The sequence below is a fragment of the Anser brachyrhynchus genome (genome assembly GCF_964034855.1).
Source record: "Anser brachyrhynchus genome assembly, chromosome: 13".
In the NCBI taxonomy this organism is placed as follows: Eukaryota; Metazoa; Chordata; class Aves; order Anseriformes; family Anatidae; genus Anser; species Anser brachyrhynchus.
In genome coordinates this window covers 18,379,132-18,405,126 of record NC_137708.1, presented here as the reverse complement: position 1 = coordinate 18,405,126, position 25,995 = coordinate 18,379,132, and the positions used below count along the sequence as shown (strand labels likewise).

Here is a 25,995-nt window from a genome sequence, read left to right as displayed (position 1 = left end):
AGAGCACAAGTTCCGATTCTGGCCTGTTAAACTATGTTTAGAGAGAATAATGCATGGGTTGTGAGATGCGAAGGGCTGTTGTCTTGCAGAGCTGTTGCTTTGATACTTTATCCACAAAGCGAAGCTCCCGAGTCTCAAGTCAGAAGAGCCTGGGGATGAAATTACACCTTTGCCAGGCTCTGACAGGTTAAACTTTACAGAGATGCAGGTAGCAAATTATCCGCGGGCTGAATTGCAAAGGAGGGCTTTTAAACAGGCTTTAAAAACCTGTCGAGGAGATTGAGTGGATAAAAATAGTAAGTTCTTGCATCCTTCCTTTTGTCTGTCGAGCTAAAAGCCATCTGCAAAGGAAGGGCCGTGTCATTATCCTGGTCTCAGCCCAGAGGGACCTGCGAGGTGGAGCCGTGCTGCTGGGGCTGGGACAGGGCAGCAGGGAGCTGGCAGCAGGACCCGGCCCTCCTGCTGCCTGACCCGTCGGACTGAGTTGCCTCCCTGCTTCCCGCAGTTTCTAATTTGTCTTGGATGTGTCCATGTGCTTTTTCTGGGGTCGATTTACACCACAATATAGCATTCATGGCCAGCCTGAGGTGTGCCCGAGGAGGTCTGGTTCACAACTATTTTCACTTCATTTAGGATGAGGTAGTGCGGCTGCCTGGGTGGCAGGGGCTGTGCTCGGCGGCCTGGAGGGTCTCTCCCAGTCCTGTGCTCCCGTGTAACCTGAGGTGGTGCCATCTCAACCGCATCGAGGTGCCAGTGATGTAATTTCAAACTGTCTGCCCTGAGCACCAGCCAAGTTGGGCAGGCTGCGCGCGCGTAAGATGGGACTGGCTCTGATCCCGTCTGCTTTCCCAACTAACAGGTAGAGGATAGGCAGGGCTTGGTTCAAAAGCAAACCGGTTGCCTGAGCAGAGAAGGCAGAGCAGACGTCCTAGTGGCTGATAACATCTTTCACCTGCTCCAAGGAAATAGCCCCTCGGTTGCTGTGCAGCTCCGAGATCTCTTGAAGATAAGGACGAACAAGTAAGTTGAGTGATCAGGTTATAGGGTCTCCGCAAACGGCTTGAAAAGATGTCAGGCCCTCACTGTGGGTGGATGCTACAGCGATGGAGCTATCAAAGTAATGCATCTGGAATCATGAAGACTTGATGGTTGGTTGCTGTAATGCAGTACTTCTTAGCGGTTCGGAGCATTGCTGTGGTAGAGCACATGTCCTAAAGCTGGAAGTGGGCTCCCTTAGCTGTCAGCAGGACAAGACTATGCCAGACACCATGCAGGGCATGTTTCTGTGGGTACGGTTCTGCACTCACATGCCTTTACGGCCATCAAAACAAACGTGTGTCCAGTTTGTAGTGCGAGCAGAGGAGCTTAGATGGGGCTGTGCCCGTCTGTGGAGACTCAGCAGTGTCCAAGCAGTCCCTGTTCCAGGCACTAGAGACACCAGTAACAGCCACCGTATCCTCCTGGTAACATTTTGTGCCTTGCAATCATCCCCAGCTTATTGTGCCCCAAAATCCAGGAGTCTTCCCACAGAGTGCATCGCTGACACCATCTTTGCCCACATTTCAGCTGTGCCGCCTCTGTTGGTGAACCGGGCTCTGTAGAGTTTTGTCCAGTGTCTGAACGTTTTAATGGAGGAGGGGAAATTTCCAAATGAGATTAATTCATTGCGTTCTTCTGTCACTGCCTGTTATTAGAAGGATCCCAGCGAATGAGCTCGTACTGCTTCCTTTGCCTTACTGGTTTGCTTCTGCTTAATTCTGGCAGAATTGTTGGGCCCGGATTGCAAGGGCTGACCGTGTTGTAGATAAAACCCAGTCCCAGCACAAATTCCCAACCATCAGTTATGATAGCTTGGATGTTCCTAATAGGCTACATTTCAGAGCAGCATTGATTTTGATTTCTTAGTGCGACTTGTGATTTGCTGAGTTCCAGCTGAAAGCAGCTTTCCCCTGCCCTTAAAGGGTTGTCCTGGACCTGCCTGTGTTTGCAAACTGCAGAATCACAGCTTAAAAGAAGTCTTCTAAACATGCACAGCCGAGTGTAGTACCTTTCCCTTTGCACTTAGATTTAAAACCAAACGTCATAAAAACAACTTCCAGTGCTTTGATGTGGGCTCATCATTTTCTCATGGATGCTATTAATATTGCATGCCCCTTTGCTGCTCTGGGGCGGGTGGCAGCACTCGCTAGCAGCAGCCAGCTGTGAGAAAGGAGCTGTTTCCTGGTGGGGAGTGAAATTTAGGCCAGCTGTGGGTGCTGGAACCACATCTTAGAGGCTGTCCCTCTGAGCTCTCCCTTCCCGTGCTTTGCCTGAGACCGCAGTGAGCGGAGTTTCTGGTACCCAGCATCCTGCAGCCTGCTGAGCTGCATTTCTGCCTTAACGTCCGTGCCTCAACGCTCAGGCGAAAGGAGAGCCTGAATCATGGTCACGTTGGGCTCTTGTGCTGTCGCTCCAGGAAGTCGATAGCCCTCAACACGAGGGACTCGCCTGATTAAAGCCGTTTAACTGCAAAGTAGTCAGCAACAAATGATGCCCTTGCTTCGGTTTGGGCAGTGCTTGAAACTTGGCATCTCCCCCTGCACCCCTTCAGCACAACAAAACAAAGCAAACTCCGTACAGCATCCCAGGTGAGGTCTACATGCAGGGGATGTGTTTCTTCCCACGGGTTGAATTGTTTTGCAGTCAGGCTTCTGGGATCTGAATGGATTTTCAAACCCGTGTCAGAGCTTGGTGATGAGATTACTTCCAGCAAAAAATAACCTGTCACTGCTGCTCTCTTAGTCTGCATTAGCTATCTCACTGGGGGTTTCGTGACACAGCTGCCATCTCAGAGGGCAGTCCTTATGAAAAAGAATGGCCTTTGGCCAAATCCTGCCTCCAGTTATGTGGTCTGGCCCCAAGTTTTCGTTTAATTTACAGAACTGAGGTTTATAAAATAGCTGTGTTTAATACCTGCATCAATTCCCATCTCGATGTGACACCTTCTAAATAGCATTCGCAATAGGAACGTGGTCTCGAGCTTTCTGATGTTTCTCAGCACGCATTCGTCCTTTCTTTGGCTCCCTTTCAAGTTGTTCTCCCTCTCACAACCTTTCCTTTCCATGCAGAGCTCCTGAGGTAGGCATTTTGCAGGTGGCTGCAGGCGTTGGCCGGTCATCCAGGAAAGGGCTCCTGCCCTGGAAATGTTTCCTTGTAGGCAAGGAGGAGAATGCCCAGTTCTGCCATCCGAGCGGCTTTTAGAAGAATGGAAGCTTGGTTCTTGGAGGGCAAACCAAACCTTCTGCAAAGGCTTAGGAAGTGTAAGTGATTCATCTCCGTTTATACAATCTACTAGGATCCTATGTTGCACTTTAATGTAATGCCCTGAATCTGAATCGGATCGAGGCACTCTTTTACAGTTTGTGGCAGCCAAAGTCACGTTAGTGCTGATATAAATCCTAAAAGAGTGAACGATCTACCTGGGTAAGCATGGCTGAGATCCATCAGTAACACTGAAAACTCTTCTTCTGATAAAGGCCCCAGCTGTCAAGGGGGGAGAGATTTTGCTGATCTGGGAACAGCACAAGCCCAGAAAGCTGGCACGGCGTCTGCCTGGTTGGCCAGTCGCGTACTGACACACGTAGGTACTGCGTGGGAGCAGAAGACAGGAGAGGTTAGAACTGGGCTGCTGCTTGTCTTCCTCATACTTTTCTTCTGTAGAAACCAGTGGAACTAGTAAAAGGTGAAGGGGCAGAGAAACTTCTCTCTCCAGCTCACAAGTTGTCAGAGATGAGTGCTGTATGATATGAATCCTGTTTCCTACTTCAGGGATTGCAGACCCAGGTCCTTCAACAACTGGATTTTTCCATTGCAAATACCAGAACCACCATTTAACCCCCGCTGTGAGCATCTCTGGGGAGAGGCCAGGACTCAAATGGGCTGCAGAAGCTCCTGCGCCTGTCTCACTCATAGAGGTGGGTTCTTGGTATTGAAGATCTTAGCTTTGACCAGGCTCAGAAGGTAATGTGCAGGAATGTGTGCTGGATAAGTCTGAGTAACTCATGTTGGGTAGGTGAGTTTGGATGTCGAGGCATGTGTGACCTGAGCTGGGTTCTCGGAGCTGAGCACTGCCTTCTGTATGCTCCTGAAGCAGGCAGTAATTTCTCTGCTGTGTTACTGAATCCCATCATATTCTTTGAAAGCAAATGAATCAAGTTATGGCCGTGGTCGGCAAGAAGTTTAGGGATAAGATGTTGAGCACCGGGAATTTGTCTGAAGGGTATCAGGGGAGTAAATGCAGGAATGGTGTGGCTTCAGCTGGAGGCCTCGCATGAAGAGCGAGCAGGCTGTGTGGTGAGGTTTGGTAGTGTTCTCAGGTCAGGTGGGCATTTCTTTCTGAAGGAAGCTTGGGAACAGTTTTGCTTTGCCAAAGAGAACTCAGAGGCTCTCTGTTCCATTGTCAGGTGGTGGTTGTTTATTACATGAAATCCTTGACAGAGAAAGGAATTTTTATGGTGAAAAGTGCAAGTGCCAAGTAAAACATGAAGAGAGAGTGACTTGAAATAGAGCTGGGGATTTCTCTAAGAAGCACAAATTCTGTTTTCAATGCATGCTTTAATGCCACATCTTAGATTTTCCTTGATAGCATTCCTACTCGATAGTATTTCTAATCAGCAGGCCCTTCTCTGTTCTCCACCAGTATTAGTTGCAGCTTAATGACATATTATATTGGTTCTTTATCACTCAACTTGCCAAGTCATTTATCTCTTAGAAGGAAGGATGGAGAGGAGAATTTATTGCCTCTCTGTCCCTTGATGTTCTGCAGCACACGCGTGTATTCTGCAAAGCCTGGTGCATTATCTGAAATCGCAGGCGATTGCACACCTAGAAAGGGAGGTGTTGCACACCGCCCACTCTGATAATCCAGCCAAGTCATTTTAATACCCCGTTACACTATATCCACAGAATTTGGTAGAAAGGGTATTAGTGAGAGAGCCGGATAATACACAGTCATTTCCGCTGTGCACACACACAATGCTCACACGCGCACAAATTGGATTTTGGGCAGCTGTTGCCAACAAGTTTCCAAAGGGGATTTTTTCCCCGGGCATTGGTAGGTGAAGAGTCGAGGTGCGGAGATTCTGGGGCACCAGAACAACTGCGGTTGTCTCTTCTGGGGACGGAGCTGTCACTGCAGCAGGAGGAGAGGGAGCCAGGGAGGGGGCCGCATCCCGTGCCAGCTGCCCGGAGGAGCCAGCTTGGGTTTGTCTTTAAGAACTGCAGGCGCAGCTTTGGCTGCAGAATAGACTTTGGTCCTTTGACTTGCAATGAAATGAAGGCAATTCATCCTGTCAGCCTGGGAGGAGGAAGTTCTGGGCTTGTCAGAAAAGTGGCGGTGGCTTAACTGATGCAGTTGTAAATCACCTGCTCCAGTGGTGTGGACGACTGGGTGTCAGGGCGCTCGAGCAAATTCCAGACTTTGCTTCAGTCCATTTTGTGCAGCTGGGTTGTCAAATTAAGTACCGCTGACTGCTGGAAGAGTTGGGCCTGCTTTAAATGTGTTGGCATCAAAGCTTAAATCATAATAAAATGTTTCCTAAGGAGAGTCTGGCCAGTGTCTTCAGCGGCCTCAGTCTGGATGAGAAGGCAGGAAGGAAGGCGGGTGAGTAGATCCCAGTCCTGGTGGTCTCCTCCTCGCTGGTGGGAGCTACTGTGCCTAGGGCCAAGCTGCACGAACGTGTGCCCAGCCTTTGTCACAGCTAGCCTGAATCCCTTCAGTGGCACATGGGGCCAAGTGACCAGATGCAGGAGGTGTAGAACAGGCACATCTTCCCTCCTGCCAGCTCTTGGGGGGGAAGAAGCCCCCCATTTCTGCATTTGGCAGAAGGGCTTTTGCAGAGTGTCATGCGGCTGTGTGCACATTGAGAGCATGGGGCCTTGTGCCCTCCCTCCCCAGAGCCATCTGAGAAGCTCCTAGGCCAGGATGGTTGCTCACTTGCTACAGCTCGCATGCTGTGCTTGGAAGCGCTGGTTGGTGTTCAGTCCGGCGTCACAGATTCACGAGAAGGGCAGATCCAAATTGCTTGGGGCACGTTTGTCAGAGAGCCACAATAATAGTAGGAAATAACGGCCACAGCTCATCTTCTACCTCTTCCAAGCCCTCCCCAGCCATTAGCTAATTAATAACCTGCTCGGGGTCCCTGGGAGATGGCCAGCTGCTACCTAAGGGACGGGAAATGCCAATTCCTCCATTTCATCCGGAGGCGGCACCTTCTGATGAAGCCTTCCTGAACAGTGGCACGTTCCCGTGAAAAGATTCTCATGCAAGCTGCTGACATGTAACTCACTGAAAAATTCATGGCCAGGTCCAGTCAGAGACCTGGGCTGTCCCAGGAGCGTGGCCTGTGTCCCCTGGATTGCCGTGTGTCTGCAGGGAGGCAGAGCCCTGAGTACAGCACGGGTCCCAGGAGGCCGGGGATTCGTTACAGCGTAATTGCAGCCACTGAGCAGGGAGGGAATTGAGGCACGTCATAATTATGCAACTGGCCAGAGTTCCCGTGGTAAGTCGGTTACAGAGCAGAGAACATCAGGTTTCTGGCACTTCTCCACAGGAAGACAGGGTGGGGAGAGCCCTTTTCGTTTTGGATCCCGTGTGGATGCTGAAACGCATGTTTCTAAAGACCCTCAGCTCCCCTGGAGAAGAACAGAAACGATGGGGACACCAACAGCAGGACGAATCAGTTTTTTGAAAGTATCGATATAGCTGAAGGGGAGGCTGCAAAGACAGAGGGATGTGGTCAGTGCCTGTAGCAAAGGCAGGTTCACTAAGTGCTGTGTACAGGTAGACCTGCCTCTGCAGAGAGGGGCAGGGTGCTTGAACACCGAAATACCGAGGTAAACACAGCAGAGAGTGCGCACCTTTATAAGGACAGCACAAACATCTGGCAGGTAGGACGTAGTGCTGCAAGCCGACTTGATTGTTCAGGGAAAGAGGGATGATAACGCTCATTTTCCGTAGGTCTTTATCTGGGCTGGGCTGCTGTGGTTGGTGGGTAGCTAACGAGTGTAGAAACACCAGGCCAAAAGATCTTGCTGTCACTGTCTTCAGCTGGCAGTGATTGCTCTTCTCTGGAGTGCAGGAGATGCTCTGTGGATTGAATCCAGACTATAGATTTGAAATACTAGGTATTGCGTGTACAGGGGACAGAGCCTGGGAGCTCGGGTTGTGTTCCTGGGCTGGAGAGCTCACAGCTGCTGGTGGTGAGTGCTAGGCAGCAAGAGGAGCTGGGCTCCTGGGCTGGACGTCAGGGACAGGTGGTGGCATGCGTTTGTTTATCTTGCTATTATGTCCATAAATTTATTAGGACAATTTGGACTAGTAATTTAATCTGTGCATTGATTTCCTAATTTACAAGCTCCTTGCAGAGTGGTGCCTGCGTTCTGGCCAGCTCAGGTGAGCTCTGCTCAGCTTCCCTTGCTGCAGCCGAGCAGTGTCTGGTCGCAGAGGACAGGCTGCGTGGCGCGCTCTGCAGCCTTCTGTCCCTTTTCTCCTCTAGGCCAAGAGGCTGAGACTCGGCTTTCAGCCGCTGAAAGCTCAGGATCCTGGTCCTGGCTCTGCAGACCAACGTGCGATTTGTCTAACAAGGACGCACCGATCGCTCCGGAAGCGTGCCCCACCGGTGCGGCAGGACTTGGTGTGCATGGCACGCGCTGAAGGTACCCCCGGCTGCCCGCTGCGGGCCCGGGCTTCGCCTTCACGCTTCCCTTGTGCGCAGGGCTCATGCACTTACTAGCTGGCACCTTGGCGTTTGGCCCCGGCGTGGCAGGCAGCCTGCTCTCAGCGTGCTGAGCCTTGGAGCTTGGCTTCAGCAGGAGCGGGAGGACGATTTGGTCCTTTGCATGAGCGGGACTGAGTCAGAGGGGGTGGGCAGCCAGGACCTTTTGCTCACAAAGGCAAGGAAGTGGAATTCAGTTAGTTGTTAAAGGAGTGTTCAGCTCCTCGGGCTGGAAGGGCCCGGAGAAACCTATGCTGCATTGCTGGAGTCTATTCCGTGACTTCGCTGGGGATTGAATAAGGCTCTGAATGTGTTGAGGTCCTTGCACTTTTAGCCGTAACGCTGATGCTGATAAGCAGAATTGAATTAAACGATAATAGAGGAAAGAGCTGTCTTCCCTGTGCTGATATCTGGTTTCTCCTGATAGAAGTGTCTGCATCTAGATTATTTTAGGTTTTGTTTTGTTTTCCCATGGTATCATACTCCCTTTAATAAATAATTTGTGGTTCTTTGTGACAATTTTCTTTACTCCTGAAGAGAGGAGATCCAGTTTCATATCCCTTCTGGCTTTGAGGTGTGTAGTTGCAAACAGCTTCTACCATCTCTTTTCTTCCTAGCATTGCCTCCTGTTTACAGTTGTGCCTGTACCTTGGGAGAATTTTGCTTAATGCAAGGTAAATATTTGCTCTTTTCTGGTACACCAAGGTTTTATTGCCTTATTTTGTTTCTGATGGCAAACAAGAGCTGTTTGAGATGCAAGGAATGATTAATTTTGCAGAAGAACCTTCAACTCTTAGAAGTGGGAGGATGCTTTCTTCCAGGTGTGGAGACTAAGCAAACGGGATGGCTTTTCCATAGAGGCTGCTCTTAGGCTTCCCTCTGAAATCCAGCACAAAGGGGGGTGAAACTACCCTGAACACTCGCTACAGTACATCTTTGGCTAGTTTTCCATGTTGTTTCTCCTAGCCCAGGTCTGTGTGCTGCCCTGGGGTGAGGCAGGTCTCTGACCTGCTGAGCTGGGCCAGCACAGATCGGGATGTGAGCAAATCTTGTTTGTTGCTGCAACTTGTGTGACCTGGGGCCGTGGCACACTGATGAGAAGGGCTGGCAGAGGTGCATGCTATCAGCATAAGCTCTGAGGACATCGCTGGGCTATCGTGACACAGAGCCTTGCAAAGGGAAGGCAGTGGTTTCTTCTTACTCTCTGGCTCAGCGTGGAGTTGCATTGCTGCCTGCGGCACTCTGAAATCGCCTGGAGCCTCCCATTAGGGCTAGGTAGCAATTTGGTGGGTTAGCCTGCTGTCTTCCCTTCCACCGAGACATGCACGTTGCCTTCTGTCAAGGCCTTGCTTGCTGCCAGCAGTGACCAAGCAGAAGTGCCGTATGCTGATGCTCTCTGACAAACACGGGCAGTCATCCCTCGGGTGCTCTCGGCGGGGTTATTTTCCTGGTCCTTTCTCCTGGCGTGTGACCCAGACAGCGCTGGTGGCTGGCAAGGTGGGGATGGAAATGTACCATTGCAGGGAGCGTTGCTGGTGGCTCCTTTTCTGTCTGAGCAGATAAGTGTCCTTTGTGACCTGGTAGGCACCAGCTGGTAACTGGGCTGGGTCCCTGCTCCCCATAGCTGCTGCTCTTAGGGTCGCGTCTTGGTGTGGCTCTTGGCTGCCCTATAGGACTTGGTTACCTCAGGGAAAAGCAGGCATCTGCCGAAGGCTGCAGGTCGGGGAGGAGGTGACAAAATGCTGCTGGTACAGCGGGCTGATGGGCAGCCCTTCCTGCGGGGTGGGACCCACGGGGTGACCCTGTGCTGCCGAGGACCCTCGGATGGCTGTTCTGGGTCCCTTAGCCCTGCCTCAGGTGTTCCCATGCCTCAGGCAGGTGGCATGGAGGCTGTAGGGCCTCACCGGCTCTTTTGCTCTACAGATTTCTTTAACCAGCCTCAGGGTGGACGCAGGGCCAGGATGTAACCTCACTAGGGACAGGCTCAGTCGATGGCGATTCGTAGATCACAGCTAGCCTTTGCGACCTGTGAGTTAGTGTGGTTTTACTTTTAGTGTGTTCTGTGGTCTCCTTTTGGCTGTTCCAGTTTCTTAATCAAAGCCCTTTGTCTTCTATGGCCTCACAGGGGTATAAATTTTGATGTCAGTGATAATACTTCGTCGTCAAGTACGTTCATGGCTTCGTATTTGCATGGCCCTGCTGCCAAGCAGTGCATGGCTCTGTATGTCAGCCCCTGTCAGCATAAAGTGATAACACCTTGGGTTTCGTGAGTTGTTGGTTTTTTGTTTTTTTTTTTTTTAATCAACAGCTTCTGTTTGCCCACTGACCTCAGAGCAATTTTTATTCTGCATTTCCAACATTTGGTGGCATTTCTCTACTCTAAGATTGTCTCTTAGCACCGCAGCTGGCTCTGCAATCCATCTGGAATCAAATTGCCCTTTGATGTGATGGCACAGCGGTGAACGCGGCTGTAGGACGGCTGGCAGCTCCTCCTGCAGCGCCTGGCTATTGCCAGCCTGTTTGTCTGCCGAGGCCGTGCTGCAGAGATCCTGCTTTGCACAGGAGCATCCTCAGTCACCGCACTCACCTCGTTATTTACTTCCTGGGGAAGCTGCATCATCAGGCGTTCTGTCTCCGTGCTCCCTGGGTTCCTCTAACCACGCTCTCGCTCCCTCCAAATGCCGTTGCTCTCCTCCATGCTGAGCGGCTGCTTCGGGGGCCGTGATGTTTGGAGGCATTTCCCTGGAGCTGGAGCCTCACAGCCCCCCCGGTAAGACCTGGGTGTCTGGGGCTGGTGTGTGTTTCTCTGGGGGACCACGAGTACCTCTGGGGTCACACCTGGACCCTGTGGTGCACGGCTCTGTAACCAAAGCATTTACTCTTTTCTCTGCTTCGTGATTTTGCCCGGACAATAGTGCCTTCAGACAGGTTCATTTTGTCTGAGATCAGACAACGTATCAGCTGTTCTTGGGTTTGTTGGTGGTTTTTTTTTTTTTTAGACACTGTCCCTGGCAACAGCGTCTTGCTCATTTCTCATAGTTTTCTGCCACTTTCACCTCCATTTTCCTTTTCTTTTCCTCCTCAAGAACAGATCAGTGTACAGGCTTCATTTGTGCTTCTGTTTACCTTTTTGCCTCATCAGCCCGGAATTTCGAGAGGTTTGATGCCCCCCCTTGCCTCTGCGCTTCCTATTTTCTCTGTACCTAGGTGATGTTTTGTGGACTTACTCTCTTTCTCTTCCTCACTTGCTATCCAGGTTGTTGTGTTGCATGTAGTATGTGCCAGACAACAACGTGAGGAGCTGTCATATTTCTGAAACTATATTGACTCTTTATTAGGTTCTTTAAAGTCGGGTAGATCTGGAGACACAGACACCATCTCCCATGTACATTAGTGGCGGCTGCCGCGTGTCTGTTGGGATGGCACCTGGGGTGGACGGGGGCTGTGGATGTGTGCATCTTGTAGCCTGGTACCAGGAACCCCGTGAGCTGGCAGTGGCCCTCCGAGCAGCTATAAACTATACATTTATTCTATATTCATTTCATACCTAAAAAAATCCTGCGTTAGTTTACTTAAATTTACTTCTAAGGCCTGAAATTGTTGTAAATGGAAAGTAGGGGGTGTCTAAGGATGGAATCTATTTTGGGTCCTGTTGTCCTCTTTCCTCTTCCCTCGCTTTTATCTGTTTGTTTACTCGTTTCTGTACTTTTTGATGGTTTCTTATTTTTGCCGCTTTCTTTGACCCGACGGAGGATTGCATCAGTGTCAGCTGCTGCTCCGGGAGTTTGTACTTTTGCAGGGATTTGCGTGAGGACTTCCGGCTGCTCAAGAAACACATACTGAGCAGTGGAGGTGCTTCCCTTCCAAAGGAGCTGGTACCGGTGGTTCTGCATCCTCTGCGCAGAGAGCCTGAGAGACAGCGGTACGCCGCTGTGTTGTGAACAGACGTAGCTTGGCGCTTGTCTGCTCCTATCAGAAGATTCCCGTGTCCTTTTGCATCAGCGACTTGTAAGGGCACTCCCAGGTTCTTCAGAGAAGGCTTCTTGGGCTGTACAGAGCGGCTGCGTAGTTTGTGCTGCTGGAAAGTTGCAGGAAACAAGAATGAAACACAGACGTGTGAAATACCTACTGGCTGCTCCAGCTACGATTTATAGCACGGACACGTTTCCAGAACTAAAATGGTCCCTGCTGGCTCAGGCACTCTCCCATCCAGTGACTGAGGCTGGGATGCCCTTACTGCTGGATCCCACCACCTTCTGGGGAGGTCGTTTCATCCTATGCCAGGCCCTGTGTTCTTGGCCATGGGGTGCTGGCTGTAGGCAAGAGGCTCCGGACAAGCGCAGAGGAACTGTGAGTGGTTCCTGAACCCCTTTATTTTCATGTAGGTGGTCAGAGGACAGAGATCTGCCTTCCTGTTGTGATGCGAAGTCAGACAAGAAGTGGGAACAGAGCACTACTCTGGGGCAGAGGATTTTCTTTGTGTTTGGAGCAATGACATGCTAATCGCTGAACCCCTGTTATAACAAGATAAAAATACTGGTCCGTCAGGGTAGCCGAGAAAACAGCAGATTCAGCGTGTGGATCTTGTTTTGCTTTGTGCGTGTCAGTTTCATTTCTCCCCTGACCTATTTAAGAACAGCATTTGTGAGTTTCCTCTCGTGGTCTTCCCATCCTTGTGCTCTGAGGCTGGGGTCTCGCAGGCACGTGGAACCAAGCACACACAGCAGCCGCTCCGTTCCCCCTCCGCCTGCCACAGACCCACAATACCCCCGAGGTAGTTACGCCATTATGCGCGATAAGATCACTAACGTAGCAGGCGAATATTATATATATGAAGCTAGTCAGCTGTAAATAAAAGGCCTGGCGAAGAATAAAAGGCAAAACGTTGTCCCTGGGGAAGCGAACGGGGATGTGAATGCCTTCCTGCCCTAGTGCCCTAAAGAGACGATGCAGAATGTGGAGCGCATCCACCTCCTGGGCGAAAGGCGTGTGACAGCCGGGCTTCGGTCACTCCTTACCTGCAGGCAGGAGCTGTGTCCTTCCAAACATGACACAGTGCAGTCTTGGGACAGGCTGGTGTGGCAGGTCTCGTGGTGGTGGTGTCAGTCTCCGCTTCTGGCATTCGGACACCTGGAAGTTTGTCCCATGCTCCCCTGATTTGGGGGTCTTTGTCTTCAGCCACAGGAGCAGAGCTGGCGATGCACTCCCTGTCCTGTATTGTTCCTTTTTGGAGTGGGGTTCACCTCCCCGCTCTGGCTGGCAGTCCTGGGCTGGCCTTGGGTAAGTCTTTTAGATGTCTGCTTCATCCTCCTCCTCTATCACATGGGTTTAAATAGCGTTGTTTACTACGACGAGTTCCTCAGCTCACAAACCAGGGATTGCAGAGGCAAAATGAGCTGAAAGGTGACTGGCAGGTGCTGGAAAAGGGCAAATGGCTCTCACCTACACTTACTGGCATTATATTCCTGCTTCCTCAGCTTTCCCACAGTCACGCAGTGGCTGCTGCTTTGGTTTGTGCGTGTTTAGTGGGGCACGGGCAGTGCTTCAGCACCACATCTGTCCTGCTCGTGTTTGTCATGGCACATCTTTTGTGAGTATGGCAAGCAGAGAGTAAACTGTGGAAGGGCAGAGAAAGCACCAGCCCTGCAGAGAATATGAGGAACAGGGAAATTGGTCCTTTTTTCTCCTTTTTCCCCCTCTCTTTCTTCTTCCAAACCTTGTTTGATGCTTTTTTTTTTTTTTTTTTTCCACATAAAGAAAATGCAAGCCATCACAGGCAAGATGCCAACTGGCTTATTAAAGGCAGTCTTAATGCACTGGCTGGAGTTCAGTAGGAATTTAGGGTGCCCATAAAGTACAAAGTCAGGGACTTATATATACATTGAACTCTTATTATGGAAGTCCAAGCAAGCAGAGGCTTCCATGGCTATAGTTTTAATGGCGAGAGAGAGAACAGTGGTGGGAGCAAGCTTAAACTTGCCAAAACACGGTTACTGTTGTGTTCTCTGCCCAGATCGATGACTTTTCTTTTAGCCCAAGTGTAGCTGGGGTTCAAAGCTGTGCTGGAGAGTGGCCCAATTCAAGGCCTCTTGCTGGTGGCTCGTGGTGCTGTCAGCCTTCCCCACAGGTGCTACGTGGTGCTGTGCCTGTGAGTTGGACACAAGCCCCAAGTGCGTGCACACTAGAGAGGCACAAGAAATGAGGAAGAGAGGATAAAAGGGAGAGGAGTATGGGAAAGATGCTTGCAAGCTGTCCAAGGCCGGTGGAAGAACTGGCAATTCAACCTGCATGTCTTGAAGCTGTGTAAAGAGGCAGGCAGGGACTTCCTAGCAGTATGGAGTGCTCACGTCTCCTTACGTGGTTCCAGGTATGTTGCTGTAAGGGAGTTTTGCGGAGGAGAAGACACGCATGATGTGGAAAGTAAGAGACATTTGCACTAATGCAACACCACAGCATGGCTTCTCCTGGGATATTTTCAGTTATAGGTGAAGCATGCATGCCAGTCTGGTGCCTTACTTTTATCACGCCTTCACCAGAGAGGACGAGGGAGGGTTGATGAATGTTTCACATGCCAGGGTGCAGGGTGCTCTGACTTGGTGCGGGGAGGAAGCCCGGCTCTGGGTTCTGAGGATTGGTGTGAGCCTTTGCCTTTCCCCAGCGTCGTCACAGTCCTTTGGTTAAGCCACTGCAGAGATGCTGCTCCAAAGCCTCCCATCTTTCCCAGATGTCAGTAAGAAAGCGTGAGTTGGAAGCACTTTGGGGATGCAAGAAGGAAGGGGCCTGGGCAGGATCATTGCCACGCTAACATGCCGAAGTCACGGCAAGCGGACTGCTTGTGAGCATTTCTCCCTGCATGGCTTACGGAGGGGCTGGCTTCTTGTAGCTGTAGTCCTGGGCAGTGCTTCAGGACAGACTTGAAGTTGCAAACTCAAATCATTGTCGTGGCTATTTTAGTCCAAGTGATGGGGTTTTCACTGCTGGTGTGACATAGCCATCCCCAGTAAGTAGCCTTTCTTGGTTTAATTTTGACTCCTCTCAGCAAGCAGAAGTGAATCTGAGACACGAGCTCTGAAGTAAGAATAATGAAGTCCATACAGACAATTACTTCAGTGTATTTACAGCGATTTAAATCTGCACTTCATTTTTGCACAGAAGCTTTCATGTGTAGGCAAGGACGAGGGGTGCGAGCTGGTGGAACGGGGGATATTTGATAGGCACGACTGGCACGGGGACATCCTCTTCTGCTTTGCGGAGCCCTTCAGCTGTGTAAATAGAAAGCAAAAGGGGCGGAGTGGTAAGAATTTTGGGTTTTCCTCACATCTGAATGCCTTTTCTGGTTTTCTTCCTTGCTTCTCATCAGCCTCAGGGAAAGGTTTACCAATATTTTTAAAAGAGGCAGCCCGCAGGCTGGGAGCTCCCCGCTGGCTCTCGCTGGGTGGCAGAGGAGTCCCAGAGCCCCGGTCTGCTGGCGTGCACCACCCGCAGCCCTTCCCTTTGTCACGGGAAGCTAAGTTACTTCTCTGATCCTGAGAGTTACCTCAGAGTGCGTTTCTTACCATTTTAAAAGCCGTATACAGTGGGTGTGTGCTGTAGGTGGCCCTGCAGCCATTTCTCCGTCCATCGTCTTGTGCCCTGCTGCACTCACTTCACCCGCTGGAGTGTACTGCCTCACTCCCTGGGCTGCTGTGAGGCTTAATTAGCGAATGCCCAGATCCGGTTTCAGTGTGGAAGGCGGCTTCTGTGCCTTCACTCCTTCCCCTCCCAGGTCATGGGACCATCCCAAAGCTCACGCGGTTTAGTGAGTGGCCAGGACCCCAGTGTGAGCGTGGGTTAAGCGGATCTCCTTTGTTTTGACATGATTAAAACACCCACAAAGCAAAAAGGTCGGGCCTCAGCCCCATCCCGGCAGGCTGCAGAGTTTGCTCTCCCTGTTTTTTTGCTGCTACATCGAAGCCTCGGTAGCCTTGTTGGTGTTACCTCGTACACTCAAGTGCTGCATAAGCACAGCCCGTAAACTTATGCCAAACTTTGAACATCCCTGGCTTTCATGATGGAAAAAAGCCCATACTTTGCTTTTTGCGTGCGGCTTTTTTAGTGGGACTGGGTGCTAGGAGTCTGCAGAGCAGCAGCAAGCTTCTGCCACGAGGGAAGCGGTGCCTAGAGCGGATCGGGTGAAGGGACATCGTGAGACAAGCAAGGTGCATTTTGCTAAGTGCTGCATCTTGTTGCGTTGGCAGTTTGTGAAGAAAGGGCCAACAGAATTGTTGAAAGAAGTACAGTTAGGTGGGCTAAGGGTTTGGAGAGATGAGATCCTGGAAGGCTGTCTATTGAAAAATTCTGTGAAATGAGAATTAAGCAGAAAGCAAAGTGTTTGCAGGTTACTTTGATCAGTTTTGACAGACTCTACTGCTTCAGTCTGCTCCTGGCATTTAGCAGCTTAACTGGGGGACTCTTGGGGTCCAGACAAAGGACTGAATAATTTAAATCTGAAGAAATGTGTAGTAAAGTAAGACCATTAAACTGACTGTTACTGCATTCACATCCTTTTGTTCATTTATTTGACATTATTCCTGCAAATGAACTGTCAAGAGGGACTTTTAAACGAGTATTAGTGAGTCACTTAGTAAAACTCTTAATGCTGCAATTCATAACAGAAACTTGATTCTCAGCCTTGTGTTTATCCCATCTCAGAAAAGAAACAGTTACAAGTCCCTGTGACCAGGGTAGTTTTGACTGGATACAACCCGAATTCAAAATACCGCCTGCATGCAGCTTATGAAGGCCTGTTCAGAGGCCAGAAGTCACTTGTCGCAAGTTTCAGAGAATAACTTCTGAATATACTGGAGGAAATCATAAGCTGCTTACAGGGTGTTTGCAAACAGAAACAGAGAGTACATTAATCAAAGAAATTACAGTGTTTGAATGATTTGCTCAGCCCAGAGCTTGTTTACCTGCCTGTGAGGGGAGCGCCGAGGCCTAGTTGGCTAATGTTTGTATTGTGCTTTGAGACAGTCCTGTGAAAGGCAGTATGGAAGTGAGGCATATCTTTTAGAGTTTCTAGGGCTGTAATTCCCCCCATAGTTTGTGTGAATGCTGCCGTTTTTTAGGGCAGTAAACAGAGGCGAGGAGCTGCTGCCCCATGGCACATGCGCGTGGTAGGCCCCGGACAGCGGCCCTGCCTTGGGCAGATGCTGAACATGGTGGCCCTTGTCAGAAACACATCAGGGAAATACTTTACCATACCCACGTTTTGTGGAGAAGGCAGCAAGCCTCTCACATGGCAGTAGTGAAACTCTTGACTGCATCTGTTCTGTGCAGCTCACCAGCTGCGCTTCCAAATGAGCTTTAAAAGGGCTGCAAATGAACACGTGGATGGAGAAAAACAGATACAGGCCTCCAGCAACTGCGCTGGAAAGTACTGTGTAAATACCTTCAGCTAATATTTAACAGAGTATCTCGGTACTCAATACCTAGAAAGAATCCTTCTCGGTTACACCACCATTGATTTCTGGGAAACGGATGCCTATTGCTGGGAGCAGACTTTGGCCCATACAGCTAAGTAATAAAATAGCTTTTTGCAGGAAGTATATTTATAAACAAAGAGCTCTGGGGAAAAAAAGAGCATTGCGTCTTCAAGTTACATTTGCAAAGCTACTGCCTGAATATTGGCATGGCTCCTTCCAGTCGAGGGATCTTAGAAACAGTTTTGCTGCATCACAAGCTGCAATAGTATCTCTGAGGCTTTGAAAATGAACCCCAGTGTCTCTGCAAACAGGATGCTCTTTGTGAGTTTTAATTGGAACCAGTCATGTCTGAACGCTGCAGACTTGGAAATAACGTGACTAACCTAAGAAAGCTATTCAAGACCTATCTGCAAACAGTATTCCCCAGATACACGCGGGTGAAGAGCTGACTGGGATAAAGGCCCAGCACGAGATTTTGCTCTGAACTTGAACTGAATTGAACCAATTTTTTGCATGTGTGGTGTTCTGAAGACATTTGGGTGCATTAAGTATCTTCCTCTCCTTTCCCTAGCTTGGCAAGAACTGGATGCAAAAAATATTCTAAGGCAGGTTTTTGCAGAGGGGGAATTGAGTCATGGAGAAGCTGAATGCCCTGTATTTAAAGTCCGTGTTTGTCTTTACCCTTACAAAACTGATGGTAGGAAGAGGTGGGGTGGAATGAAAGGGACACTGAATTTGTTCCCTGACCCTGTAATAGTTGCATTGAAGTCACCGACCTGGTTGAGAATTTAATTTCAGTTTTTCCACTTGGCCATGAAGCCCTAGCTAATGTACTTGAATATGTTTTTGTTGCTGTGTTTTCAGTAGAATAGTCTGCTTCCTTAAATACTCCCTTAGAGTCTTTGGCTGTTGTAAGGAGCTTTCTCTGGACATAGGTGTTGGGCATCCGCCTTTGTTGCACGTTACTGTCTTACCAGTTTGTTTTAAAAGGGTTACCAGCACCACCTTGGCTGCTGTGATGGGGTCTTGGAGGAACGAGGTGAGAAAATCCTGATGATTGTGCGCTCCATCCTCTTGGCAAGCATGAGCTGGGCCCTTCCAAAAGCTGTCCCTGAGGACAACCTGGGTGGCTGCTGCAGCTCTGGCGCGGGATGGCAAAGTGCTCTGGTAGGTGTGCTGTCACAGCGCTCAGAAGCAGGGTGCGGTGTTTCACAGGTCTGTGGGGAGGTTTTGCCAGGCCCTCACCTCCTCCACAGAATTGTTCTGCAGTCTCAGTTCTGTTTTTATTTTAAATTTCCTCCCTAGCCCTCAGGGCTGCAGGAGGATTCTAAAAAATGTGACACGAGTGAAAACCAACACCGTGATGGCCCCCTGGATTTGCAAGAGTTGTGGAATATTAGCTCAGAAACCCTGGAAGTGCTCCTTTCCCTTCAGTCAGTCCTGTGGATTTTGCAATCTTTCGGGCGTGGAGTACCTTACTCTACAAATTCAGCATTATTCTCCTAGAATTTGCAATTCTGATACAGGTGGGAGGTTGAGTTTTCTTTTCTCTTTCTTTCTTTGTCTTGCCTAGACGCTTGCTTTCAATAGCTTCTTAGGAGAAGGTCTTCAGTGGATTATGTGCTGCTTATGTGCTTCTTGGCCCTCCATTCTTTGGAGGTTTTCTCTAAGTTGGAGCAAATCAGTACAAAACACTCAAATTAAATATGATAGTGAATCTTATTTTGCCATGATGCAGTGGTATATGGAAATTCTCAAAATTAGAATGAATGGAAGAGCAGATGGGCTCTGATCAGGAAAACCATAAATTTTAAGTCTCTCAGTGTGTATTGCTTTGTGGTTTGCTTTAGTTTTCCTTTAGACCAGCTTTAGGAAGTTAATATGAACCATTAAACCTTTCAGGCTATCTTCCCCCCCTCTTTTTTCTTCTGGTTTAGAAGTGAATAAAAGAGCTTTGTACAGTTCTTGAAACTGAGCCTGAAACAGCTCTGAACAAAATATAGTGTTCCTTTCAAGATCTTGGAAATAATTACATCATAGGCAAATTGGGCCAGAAACCGTTAATGGTATTCTTTGTGGAACGAAATCCCATGGGAGGACCTATTTCAGCAGACTGGCATTGTTTACAAACAGATACAGTGACAGATACAGTTGTCCCATTCTGAGGGCAGCTGAAGCTTTGTGCCATATAATAGACTTCACAGAATAAATGTCTTGCTTTTGATAACAAGCTGAAGACGTGCCTTGCTGCTTCTGTGGTCGCCCTCACGCTGATGATTTTGGGGAGCGAAGGCTGTCTTTGGCACCAGAGAAGTATTTGTAGGTGGGTTAAAGAGCAAATAAAAGTCTGTGAGGATTGCTTGGTGTTGAGAGAGAAAAGAAAAGCATCCCAGTAGCGTGGCTGCAGGATGTCTGCCTGCTCAGAGCACGTTGATGGTGCAAGCTGGAAGATGCTGCGGATGCAGAGCCTTGCTTGCAAAGGGCTTTCTGGAGCACCATGGCTCTGCTGGGCAGTCCTCCCTGCTACCTTTCAGTCCTTTTCAATGCTGGCTCTTTTTTCCTCATTACTGGAAACCCTCTTGCATTTCAGGACAGAATCACAAAGATTATTAATGTTAACTGTTTGACCTAAATATACAAAAGCGTTTAGTTCTCCAGGTAAGTAGGCTAGTCTGTACTTGAAAACCAGATCAGCAGAAACCCTCGCCTGGGCATAACTCTTGCTACTCCCTGACGGTACAAAGCACGTTGTTGCCTACATACGTGCTTCCATAGGCAGCTGAGCCCTATTCCTCTGCCATCACAGCCAGTCTCCCAGTAGGTCTCTATCTGGGTGGCTGGGCTGTGTCGGCAGAGCCCTCTTGTGGGGACCGGACACATGCCAGTGGACCAGAATTTTCTGTGCCCATCGCTTCTGTGGTTTCCCAAATGGTGTGTTCCAAGCGACAAAAGCATCTTTCTGTCTGACAGCTGCCTCCAGCACACAACTTGGTTAGCTAAGGGTGCGTGATCTCTTCCACGCTTCCAGGCACAAAGGCGATGCTCTGGGGACCACCACCTGGTCGGTGGGTGCCTGAGTTTCAGCCTTAGCTCTCGTGGAGGTGAAAACTCAACTGGAGGTAAGGTCTAGCAGTCCACAGTGGCCTTGAGACCAGCGGTAGACATCCCCTTTGGCTGCTGAACACATTGTTGATCTGCTAGTGAAGCAATTGTTTGAGGTCTCCCGAACTTTCTGAAGGCAAAGTCTGCCCGGTTAACTCAGATCACTGATATAACACAAACCAGTTGATGAAGTCAGCTGGGAAGAGTGCTCATATAAACTGCTCTCCCAAGGGAGGTGAGCAGACAGGCGTCAGTGATGTCTTTAGGTATGTGTTGGTGAATCGAGATCTCCAGGATCCCCGCTTTGCGCTGTGTGTGCTGGGGAGAGGGCTGGACCAGCTTTTGCTGGGGTTGTCAGTTGTGCGACCTTGGGGACGGATCCTGGGATCCCTTGGGGATCAAGACATTCAGAAGCCCAGCTTTGTAGACCCAGGGACTAGTGCAAGACGGAGATGTGATGAGTATGTTTCCTGTATTGTTCTTATCATTAGGTGGATGCTTTGAATCCCAGATCTGTTGTTATGGGATCTTGTCTAGATGGAATTAAAAACATAAATACAGTAATTAAAAAAAAAATAAAAAATGATTGTTTTATGTGTAGTGATTTGAAAATGGTAACAAAGACTAAAATGTCCACGTCATCATGAAAACCAGGCTAGAGTAAACCTCTCTACATTTTTCAGTTGGTCATTTAGTTTTTATACGGAATGAATTCTCAAGTAAGGCAACGTGGGTTTGATTATCCCCTATTAATATATCAGCCGGAAATCCTGGCAAAATTTCAGCTGTATCGAAGTAAGTGCTATTCTAGAAAGCTTTAACCTCAGTCTTGGAAAAAAAATAAAAATAATTAAAAAAACAAAAGAGGCAGCTTTACCTGACTGAAGTGAGTGCAGCAGTGCTGTTACCCATCGAGATGCAGGACCTTGTTGTGTAAGTGACAGTCACTGTCTTTGGCTGATACTCCTGAAGAAAGCTATGACTTCTGCAGCTAAAAACATGAGTTGCCTCATCTCAGATTTAAGAGAGGAGCTGCTGACTGCACTAACGTGTGTTGTCTGTGAATCAGCACACGGGAGGATCCATCCGACAAGCACAGTGGCCTGCATGTGCCTTCCATAAATGGAGCTACATTCATTTTGGAGGGGTTGGAAGGCAAGGTGCTTGGAGAATTGTAACCTTTAAAAATATGCACTAGAGCCCACATCACATCTGATCTGTTTGAAATCATACTCTATTTTCAGGTCTTAAAACAGTCGGAGTTCATTTTACCAAGCACTGCTTGTTTGTTAAACCAGCTGGTTAATCCAGGCTTGAATTTTAATATTTAAGATACACTAGAAAGATCAGTAATTTCAAAAGCAGTACCTGCCTTGTGTTTCCCCAACTTGCAAATCTTGTATAACAATTTCTGGGTGTTTTTTTCCTTAGATCAGTAACCCTGTTCTTAGGGGGTCAACAGAAGGCTGTACATGTCCCTTCCTTTTGATGTACCGTGCTCAGGACTTTATGGTCCTGTTTTCAAAGCTCTGCCACAAACAACCCTACAGTACCCATGTGCGAACCAGAACAGAAAGAGGAAGACTTGAATGTTTTCAGGATGCGATCGTTTTCCTGCTTAGGTTTTGACTGATTTTAAAGCAAATGCTTTGCTCATTTTTATGTGCAAAAATATTTTTAATCGGTACTTCTGAATAAATTTCCTTTGGCAAGATGGTTCCTTTTGAAACCCCACCCTCTCAGGAGTAAACCCTCTGCAAACACAAAGTGGGGAGGGAACAGATCTTAATGCTTGCTATCTATACCAGCCCAACATCCACCCTCTTTCTTACATTATATAAATGGTCCACTAGGGTACAAGATAGTTTTAATAAGTCATGTGAATTTGGCTTTGGAGGTCTGGTTCTAGAGGAAGGTTTGGTTTGTAAACAACTGCATGAAGAAAAAAGTTGTAAATATTTTTTTAAAAAAGACTATGAAAGACAAAAAAAACTTTATTTTTGAAGTGGTACAATGATTTTTAGGAATTAGTCACTGCACGTATTTATAGCAAACAACAGTAACCTTATTCAGAGCAAACCTCTAACAGACAGGCTTCCTTATTCCAGCAGAAGGCTTTTTTCTTTCCTCTCCACCCCAGGACACCGGTCTTGGCATCCTCCCTTGACAGGCATGCTTTCTGTTCTGCTTTTGCAGGAGGCTCTGAGGGCTGCTGAAGATGTCCGATAGTCTGGATATTGAAGAGAAACCTCCAGCCCCACCGTTGAGAATGAACAGCAACAATCGCGATTCTTCAGCACTAAACCACAGTTCAAAACCGCTCCCCATGGCCCCTGAGGAGAAGAACAAGAAAGCCAGGCTTCGCTCCATCTTCCCAGGAGGAGGGGATAAAAGTAAAGTATCAGCAGTGCGAACGGGTGGCTCCATCTTTGTCTTGCTTTCTGTCGGTTGCTGTGTTTACTTTCTGCCTCTGTTTTCTTTCTGTTTCAGTTGCTGAACATGGTAATTAAAAGTCCTTCCAAAGCCTTCTGTTCCAATTACTCTAGTAACATGTTTCAAAAGAGGAGGAGGTGTTCAGTCAGTTACTTCTTGTCTTTGGGAAGCCAGTAAAACATGCACACACGTTGTGCGACTTGCCTTTTAAAAATACCTCTACAGTTAAGTTGGGGAATCCTTTTCTTTGGGTTTCGCTTTGGGTTTGCAGTAAAAGCAGAGATGAAGTTGCGTGCTTTGCAAAACACATTTGCAGAAGTGAGAAGGCAATATGCCTGACACTTTTTTTTTTTTAATACACTTGCATTCCATGAACAGGAGCAAGGCTTTTCGTGCTTGTTGCTTCTGCAGTGACAGTGGATGCAGAATGGCTTGTTTTAAAACCTGCTGCGTGTGGTCACAGAGAGAATCTTTTAAACAGCATTTGAGTTGCATTCTTTAAAATGCGTTGGCAGAATGGGGTAAGTCTTGAGTTAACGTATTTGCAGAATCAAGGAAACTTAATCCTCTTTTTTAATGTCATGGGACCTGATGGGCAGCACCCATGAGTGCTGAGGGAACTGACTGATGGCATTGCAAGGCACTCAATTATTTTTGAAAGGTCATGGCGATTGGATGAGTTGCCTGACAACTGGAAAAAAAGTGACTGGCCCTTCTGTCCTCGAGAAGGAGGATCCAGGGAACCACACACCAGTCAGCCTCACTTTGGTGCCTGGAAAGTTACTGGAGCAAATCTTCCCGGAAACCATTTCCAAACCAATAAAGGACAAGAATGTGACCAGTAGTAGTCAGCATGGATTTACAAAGGGGAAGTCATGATTAACCGTCCTGACAGCCTTCTACCTTGACATGACAGGCTTGGTGGTGAAGGGAGAGCAGTGGGTATTTTCTCTAGTGAGGTGTTAACACAGCCTCCCTTGGTACATCGTCGGAGAAAAACTGCTGAAGCACAATGTAGATGAGTGGACAGTGAGGTGAACTGAAAACTAGTTGAAATCTGGTCGCAAAGCATTAGGATCAGTGCCATGAAATCCGGCTGGAGGCCAGTCATTAGCAGAGTAGCCCAGGAGCTGAACGCTGGGACCAGCAGTGTCTAACATCTTCAGTAATGAGTGGGGCGATAGGACAGACTGCAGCTTTCTCAGCAGGTGTGCAGGTAATAGAAAACTGGGAGGAGTGATTGACACAGCAGATGGTGTGGCAGAGAAACCTCAACAGCCTGGAGAAATGGATGGACAGGAACCTTGTGAAAGTCAAGGAAGGGAGATGCAGAGGGCTGCACCTGGGGAGGAACAGCCCCGTGCACCAGTACGCACTGGGGTCATCCAGATGGAAAGCGCTTCTGAGGAAAAAGACACGGAGACTTCATCTTTTGTGCCCATTGCAGTATAGGAGGCAGTGTGAACAAATTGAAATACAGGAAATTTTAGGTTGAAATTTGCAATTTAAGTATAACAATTTTTTATTTTTTTTTAAACTGTGGTTATGGTTGAACACTGAAACAAGTTGCCCAGAGAGGCCGTGAAATCTCCATCCTTGGGGGTGTTCAGCTTGGCACAGTCCTGGGCAGCTGCTCCAGGTGGCCAGCTTTGAGCAGGCCGTGGGGCTAGGTGAAATCCAGGTGTCCTCGCAGACCTCGGCTGTCGGTGACCTGCTGGACCATGCCTCAGGCAGATCTGTCAGGTTCACCCTGCAGAGCACTTCCCCAAATGTTTCCTTCTGGGAACAAAATGAATTTTCAATTGATGCTTTTTAAAGGCTAGAATTAAAATCTGTCCCTGCTTGTTTGATTCCCAGAACGGCTCGGGTCACTTCTTCCCCTGGCCGCTGGCAGGGTGGTTTGTGCCTCTCCGAGGGCATGGCTCTAAAGCAGGAGGTGCAGTGCAAAATGCGTGCGGAAGCAGGGAGATCCAGAAACATCCCCTCCTGGAAATGGGCAGTGACATTAAAAATAGACATAAATAACTATCAGACAGAGCAGTCTTAGGAAGCACGCAAGTGTCATGGATTTAAATGTAGCTGGGAGGGAAAGTAAGCTAGGAGTTATAGCTTAATTTTGTTGGGTGAAGTAATAAATGGAGGAAATTTAACCTGGCTGGTCAAGCCCCTTGAGGTGGTTTCATCTCATGCTTGGCTTGTGTGGGTCAGGGCATCAGCTGGAGAATGCACGCTTTGCAGACTCAGGGACGTGTTTTTGAGAGTCCTGCTTATACACATGGAAGGTGATGAATATGGCTACTCGCGCTGGGTGCAACACTTTGCAGCCTCGCAGATTTATAGTGATAGTCCGCTGCTGGTGTTAGCACACCGAACATGAAAACACCGTGGCAGGGTGTTCGTGCCCAAACCTGCAGGAGCTGTGTTGCCTTTCGTTTGCTCCCCAGACAGCAGGGATGCGAGGATGGAGGTGGTGCTGTGCTCCCTCACAGGCAGGGGTTTGTGCTGGCACTGCTGCACGCAGGGACCCGCACTGTTTGGCAGCGCTATGCTACCGGAGTGTAATACCTTGGTTTTCAGTTAGGGTTTGAGCACTTCTGCGTATAAAACCTTGCTTTGGTAAGCCACTGATGACTGCGCAGGGCCAGTCTGTGCTTCTACAGTCAAAGCAAGCCACTGAAGTCACACCTGATCTCCCACCTCTTGGTACAGCTCCTCTCGCGCCATCGCTGGGGAAGGTACCCCGTTTCCTGGGGCAGGAATACTGAAATATGTTCCCGGTGTCACCCTGGCAGTCTGTGTGTGGAGCAAGGAATCGAACCCATTCCCCATATCCCATGCCAAAGCTGTGACATGGGCCATTTTCTTCGGAGGTAGCGATGGTGATGGGACCGCAGTGTTTCCTTTCAGCAAAGTGCTGTTGCCTCAGGAGACCTGAGAACAGAAAGAAATGGCTTGTGCTCTTCCAGCTGTTTGCATTCAGCCTTGCTCTTCTAACCCCCCTGCACTTGCTGTGCAATAAATTAATATAGCGTGTGAACTGAGGCCCTGCAGAACACTGAACCTAAGGCAATAAGAGGGGGGCAGGCCCACCATGGCTCGGATCCTCCTTTCACCTCCAGAGGTACATCTGTGTAAAGATCACTGGGTGAGTAACGTCGCTCCCAGTGAAGGTGCTGGATGGAAGTGGAGTCTGACCTGAAGTCATCTGGATGCCTCCTGTCCAGGAAAAGAACAGAGGAAAG

The 25,995-nt window shown here is 48.8% G+C and overlaps 1 protein-coding gene across 4 annotated transcripts in view; it reads left to right on the top strand.

Annotated features, from left to right (window-relative positions):
- PAK3 (p21 (RAC1) activated kinase 3) overlaps nucleotides 1–25,995 on the top strand; it is a 180,343-nt gene that overhangs the window by 115,779 nt on the left and 38,569 nt on the right. For all 4 annotated transcript variants that reach the window (XM_080554448.1, XM_080554449.1, XM_080554450.1 and 1 more), the window contains one exon: nucleotides 22,517–22,713. In XM_080554448.1, coding sequence (XP_080410574.1) covers nucleotides 22,539–22,713 — 175 coding nt within the window. In that variant the 5' untranslated portion in view covers nucleotides 22,517–22,538. The remainder of the gene's footprint in view (nucleotides 1–22,516; nucleotides 22,714–25,995) is intronic.